This window comes from Poecilia formosa, unplaced genomic scaffold (assembly GCF_000485575.1).
Source record: "Poecilia formosa unplaced genomic scaffold, Poecilia_formosa-5.1.2 Scaffold42, whole genome shotgun sequence".
NCBI classification, from domain to species: Eukaryota; Metazoa; Chordata; class Actinopteri; order Cyprinodontiformes; family Poeciliidae; genus Poecilia; species Poecilia formosa.
The window spans coordinates 2,022,231-2,028,958 of NW_006799981.1; the positions used below are offsets into that span (position 1 = coordinate 2,022,231).

At 39.7% G+C, this 6,728-nt stretch overlaps 1 protein-coding gene across 4 annotated transcripts in view; it reads left to right on the forward strand.

Moving 5' to 3' along the window:
* The window catches only part of LOC103137653 (signal-induced proliferation-associated 1-like protein 2), a 120,767-nt gene extending 115,011 nt beyond the window's left edge, over positions 1-5,756 (forward strand). For 2 of the 4 annotated variants that reach the window (XR_001662035.1, XR_001662036.1), the window contains one exon: positions 4,049-4,199. Coding sequence is in view for 1 of the 4 variants with exons in the window: in XM_016671182.1 (XP_016526668.1) it covers positions 4,282-4,357; positions 4,762-4,908 (223 nt within the window). In the remaining 3 variants the exon portion in view is untranslated. Of the gene's footprint in view, positions 1-4,048; positions 4,200-4,281; positions 4,358-4,761 lie in introns of those variants that run through there. The other 2 variants (XM_016671182.1, XR_001662038.1) reach the window with 2 other exon arrangements.
* The last annotated feature ends 972 nt before the right edge of the window (positions 5,757-6,728 follow it).

Consider the following 6,728-nt stretch of genomic DNA (forward strand, 5'->3'; position numbering starts at 1 on the left):
GCGTTTCGCCTTTGGTTCGTTTCCGGCTTCAAAGCATAAAGTCCATCACTTACTGGGGGAGAGGGGGGAGAGGGGGGTTCGGCGGAGATGATGAAAAGCTTGACTGACAGCAGTAAGGCTGTTGTCACGCCAGTCAATGCAAGCTGGAGCATCATTCTTGGACATTTAAGCAGCTACGCTATGAGAGCAAGGAGATAATGAGGTCAATAAAGATGAAAGACACTCATAATAAATGTTCTGTTGTTTCAAGGTGAAGAAAACTGTTCACAGCTGAGAAGTAAAAACCATCCTGTAAAAATTTGATGAAATACCAAATTTTCAAGCAGATATAACCAGGTTCCAAGCCTCCTATGCCCTGTGCACTCCCCTCCTGGTGCATTTTTATTTCAGTCATCTGTTATTAACATTAATATTATCTAATAACAGGGTATTATAAGCCTGGCAGGCCACCAGGCTTTACATGTGCCCCCACCAGACTAAGCATTGCTTATTTATTTAAGTCTTTTTAAATGTTTGGATTTTTTAAGCCTTTTCATGTGTTAATCTTCCAATCTTTCAACGACACATAATTATCAAGTAATATTTTCAAATTTCCTGTCAACTTTAAACATTTTTTAACTCAAAAACATGACGGGCCGCTTGATGAATGACTGCTCTAGTAATAATATTAATTAAGGTTGTAAATAGCTTTCCTGCAAAGAAAAAAATACAATTTCAAACTGTCACTGAGGACAGCGTGGACATGCAGTGTAGCTGTATTATCAATATTGACCCACTAAAATACTGAAATTGTCCAAAAGTTGCCAAATTACAGTGAGATTTGCAAAAATCTGCAAATACATAGTATGTTTAAATATTATTTCAATGTAAATTTTTGCCTCTAAGCTAAGCAGACTTTGTCCATTACAAAATTAATGTCAGGCCATGACTCTGAATGTGTACAAAATACTTTGAAAATTGCTTTAGACAGCCTTCCCACAATATTCTGGGATTCTATAATCTCAGAATTATTTTTCTTATTAGGGACTTAAATTTAATCCAACAGTATTTTACTCTAATGGAGCTGTAAATTATAAACTAGCTAGCAGTAAAGCTTTATTTTGCATGTATCTTAAAGAGGACACAATATGCAAAACTCACATTTTGCACATTTTTATACTTCCACACCTGTCACCTAGCAAACCCCGAATCTGAGTTCCAGGACATTTGGTCAGCTGGTTTTACCACTGTATGCGCTGTACAATGGCAGCTGGAAAAGACAAGTGTTTTGTTGTTGATTCACCATCCAGAAACTACTTGCTCCATTCTTGTTGGTTGTGCAGGAGGCTCTACTTCTGCTTTTCAAAGATGCATGACTGTATATGGGCATCTGTTTGCAGCCATTTTCACGTGTGAGTGTAAACATTGAGTTCTGGGGCGTGGCCAGCAGCAGCTAATTTGGATTTAAAGTGACAAGTCGCCCTAAAACGTCTCATTGTGAAAGAAGCTCAAAACAGTTAGAACTGAGCAGACTAGAATTTCATTATCTAAGAATGATTTCATGCAAAAAATGTAATAAACATGTTTTATATAGCATATAAACCTAAACTCCCCTGTTCGAGGAGGTATAATAAATCACCTTTAGTCATGTTTAAAAATACTTTAACTCTGCTTCCTTTGCTGTGTTCAGCTAAATAATGCTGCTGAACACAGCTGCAGACAATCAATCGATTTTATGTCTTAAACCTTAAGAAATAAAACTCCCATTGGTGGATTTAGAGATTTTGTCTAATCTGAGGAGCATTGCAGGTATTGAGCTTGATCTCCAAAGGACCCCTCTTAGATTTGTGTCTGGTTCAGGCTTTGTGCTTTATTCAAACTGAATATTAATGACAAAAATGGAGCAGTTACAATCAAGTTTTTTGCTGTGTGCGTGGAGATGCTGCAGGCCTGAAACCCTAATAAAATAAACTTTGGTCAATCATTTCCAAATATTTTGATATCCCCCACAAATAAGCAGGATCGCTTACAGTTACAGCATCTTTCCTGTCCACAGTGGTGTGGTTTCTTTTTCAATCTAATCAGGATGCTCACTAAATCTGGACATCGCCTCATCGCTAAAAGACAGGCGGTATCTCTGCTGTCTGGGAAGACTTTAATCTTTCTGATGCAGCCATGGAATCTGAGGAAGGAAATCATTCATATGGAAATTAGGGCCTGGTCTGTCTTTGCTGCTTCATGTGAGAGAAACCAACTCTGTCCTCATCCAACTTCTGTCTTAAAGTGGATTATCTTTCAGTTGGGGGATGAATTAATGAAAATGCTTACTTCTGGTATGAATATGCAGATTTCCCCATCTTTAGTCTTAAACCGAGGGCTGAAGAAGGACTGGTTTGTAGAGAAAACAGCATTAAGCGTTAAAACTGAGAAATCCCAGAGCACGCCGTGCCAAGTTTGGGTTTTCCATGTGGCTTTGGCAAAGCTTAAAGGCCTGATATGGTGAAACAAGCATGACTAGTGTCTTACAGTTTCACAGTGGGAGCCAAACAGCTGTCAGAGGAAACTCCAGGGTGGAAACCACTGAAGCAGAACCCAAGGAGAGTGACTAGAAATGCTGGAATTATCTGGATGTAGATTTTAGTAAAGTGGCTTGAAACAATGCTTAAATAAGCTCCATTCATTGAAACCATGAATGACTCACTCATCCTGTTAGAAACGCATGCATTCAGTTCAAGTTGTTCTGCTTTGGCTGTATGTTGGCCGAATGATTCACGTTTTCTGCTGTGATGTCAGAGCCGGATTATCTGACCGGTTCTGGTCACCTGTTCTGTTTCCAGACCAGCGCGTGGCGTCTTTCTGCACCATGACAGACATGCAGCGGGTGGAGGCGCTGCAGATCTCCAGAGAGCTGACCAGACGGGTGGTGGAGGCGGAGGGAGCAGCGCTGGAAGCAGAGTAGGCATCATTCTCAGTACAACAAGCGCACAAACATGCAAACACAACTCCTGGAAGAAGCAAAGAGGGATTTTTGGCTGAAAACACTTAACAGCTCCGAGTTAGCACCGTGTGCCTTTCAGAGAAAAGAAAGAGAACTAGAGTAAAACGTAGAACATTTTGTAAGGAGTTTCGTCATTTAGCACGTTTATCTACTGTTGCATCATCCGCAGCTCAGCATATTTCCAAACCAAATACAATCTTGATTAATTAAAGCGTTCCATTATTTATTTTCTTTTTCGGATGTCTTTAAGCTGCTTATTTGCAATAGTTAGTTTCCCAAGAAGTACTTAGAAAAGAATAAAGGAAATCTAGTGAGGGCAAGGCACCCAAGCATGCAGCTAAAAGTTGGTGAAGAGCGACAATTATACTCCAGCAGTAATGCATTACTTAATGGCCACCCAAGTAGAAAGTTGTGACTGCAGATTCTCCCAACTCCAGTGTGAGCTCATAACACCAAGATTTACATGGATGATTGGTCCAGTTTGGAGGAGAAAGTCAGCAGCTTCAAGACCTAAAACACCAGTGAGCGTACTCAGGAATTTAAAGGCACCCTATGGCAAGCCCAGTCGGCATGTAATTCACCAGAGTGGTGAATGAAAGTCTGTCCACAAATTTTTTTTTTCTTGGGTTGTTTTGTCTTAAAATGTCACTTCCATTAACTGCTACACATGAGGTATATGTTTCAAGAATTATTATTATTTTTTCTTTTTAGGGCTCAGATGCTGAGAAAATACACTTAGTGTAAAAAAAAAAAAAAAACTTACTATCGGGGCTCATTAAAAGTAAAAATCGTGCTTGACCAATAGTTTTCCATTGGTAAAAACATTACTCTTACAAACAGCTTTTGCAGATGTACTGACTGACAGTCTGGTAGTTCGTAGTGTCAAAGCTCGTGTTTTTATAACACTGTGGCAAAAAGTGAGTTGAACTGAGAAACTTATTTAACTGACACAAAGTTCACCCACTTTTCCTGCTCAGCTGGATATTTGAGGAAAGTGAGGGCTTACACTCTATGTAACAAACCCTTTGTCAACGTCCATATATATGCTAATGATGGTTATGATTATTAGAGGTGACCTCCTGAAGGTTCTTCTTCACTACGAAAGAAGTGTTTTAAAATGATTTATCAGCCTTTATATCATTAGAAAGCAAGATTGTGATTATGTATATTATATTCTTAAAAGATTTTTTGTTTTTCTGACTAAAATACAATGATATTTGCACTTTAAACTTGTTAAAAATTAAAGAAAAATGTGTCTTTTAACAGTGTGGGTTAATTTGTTTGTTTGTTTAAACCAACAGCAGCTCCCCGTCCACGCTAACTGGCAAAGTCAACCAGCTGGAGGTCATCCTCAGGCAGCTGCAGCAGGACCTCAGAAAGGTGAGTTATGTTCCTGTTCTTAAGCTCTGGCACCTCTGTGCTTTTCTTTATTTTTTATTTTTTTTAACACCAGCAGCTAGTGCATGTCTGTGCCACTCAGGCCGACATGGAGTAATGGCTGCCCTGAGGTCTGCGTAATACATACTCATCCACTTAATTTGATATCCTGTTTCCGTTCCTTATTGTGTCCCAGCCCAGTGTTTCCCCACTTCCAGTAGAGTGCTGAGGAAATACACTTCAACCAGAGCGGAGGAAAAAGCTGCTTAGCTACTTTAATGCTTCTCATTTACGCCGCATCGACGAAAGACAGATGTACTTTTAATAGCGGGGCTTTTATCAGCTCCTTTGTGTGTGTTAGCCTAATTTGCCTCTTGTTCTGGGTGTGTGTGTGTGTGTGTTTTCAGGAGAAGGAGGACAAGGCCATGCTGCAGGAGGAGGTGCAGCACCTGAGACAGGACAACATGCGGCTGCAGGAGGAGAGCCAGACGGCAGCGGCTCAGCTCAGGAAGTTTACAGAGTGGTTCTTTCACACCATCGACAAGAAACCCTGAGCGGCGCAGAGAGGAAAAACAGAGGAAAGACGGAGCAAAAGAAGGCCTTCATCCCTCCTGGGCACCCACTCAACTCCCATGTAAAATTCCCAGATAAATCCACAACGAAAACGTTAAAACGACAACGACGACGAGTATTAAAAGCCCCACACTTAGGATGTTGTGCTGCACTGTGTGAGAGACTGAAAACCCAGATCTGGACTATAGTTTGGGGACTCCTCTCTACTCCTCTTTTTAAAGTTACCGGTCTCTCTTGGGAAACCTCGTGGTGTTTTGCTCCGGAGAGGACTTGAGAAAAGTAATTCCAGGGGAAGGGAGCTCCGCTGAGTCCTGGGATCTTCTTACAGAAGTGGAATGTAAAGCTCATTTACTGTAGTCAACATTTAACCTACCTACGTAAATCACGTCAGTCTACTGTACTGTATACTCAGCTGTACTGTACGGGTGAATCTCAATACATTACTACGTTGTGAAAGCTAATTTATTCACGCAACTCATATGAATAAATTTAAACACACAGGGTGATGTATTTCAAGCATAATTTTTAATTTTGATGTTTATGGGTTACAGAAAATGAAAAACAAAGTTACGGTACTTTCTACAATTACTAGCTAACAAATTTGCACAAAACTATCAATATTGTGCTAATGTAAAAAGAAAACAAAAAAAACATGATTTTGCAATTGCTGTGTTTCTGTTAAGTAAGAAATATAGTTAAAATAAAATGTGAATAAGTTTGTGAACATGATAAGTCATTAAAAAACATGCAGCACCATCCTCCTCCTACCACTTTCTGTTGTCTCCTTTGTATTTTCTGCCAGTGGTAACACCCAGTTGTTGATCACATGTGGAAAACATATTTTTCCAAATATACTAATTTGAATACAGTCAAAAAAACACCTCAACTTTTTATGGCATGTTTCCATCAAGTACATTTATTTTCATAACTCCAGTTTGCGCAGTTAAATGGAAACACAGGTATAGACTGTGGAAACTTCATGTGGATTGGTTTCTGTGATTTTACAAAATTTTTCCTTTCACTCAACTTTCCATTAATATGCTTTGACACAGAAGCCTACAATGGGCTTTGTTTTATACTTCCCTCAGTTGTCTCTGATGGTGCAACTCTTTTTCCACCATTTTTCCTTCCACTCAACTTTCCGCTAGTATTTTTGTTTACATCTCTCTTTGAACTGCCAGCTTTTTTGGCAAAAGCCTTTACACAACTTGTAAGGGAAGTCAGTATCTGTCAGTATGTTAAAAAAAATGGTTTTCTATTATTTTCTCAGAAACTGTGAAGTCAAAATGATCAAGATTAATAGAAATATGAGCTTGAAATGATCACTCTGTGTGGTAGATTTATACAACACGAGTTTCACTTTTCATAATTGAATTACTGAACTACTTTTCTTTTTTTTAATCTAATGTACTGAGAGGCACCTGTATCAATCTGCGCACACTGTCACTCAGCTGTTTCTGCTGCATCGGCCCTCACGGACGTTGGGGGAGCAGAGGGTTTGAGGCGAGAGTCGGAGGGGACAGGAATGTACCAGACGAAATAAAGTGATACTGTCTGCCTGCACCAGGAGGAATCCACATATGGTGGGCTTGAAATGTTCAGTGTGTCGACGGGTGGGAGGGGATGAATGTAGCTCAACCGAGACCTTTTATTTTCTCTGAAACTCTCGTTCCCAAAGCTACAGAAGTTCTGAACGTTTGACGTGTTTGTTTTCAATCAACTTTCCTGTTTTTTATTTGTTTTCTTTCTTTCTTTCTCCTCTGTGTTGTAACGTAGGTTCACATGGCAGTAATTTTGATGT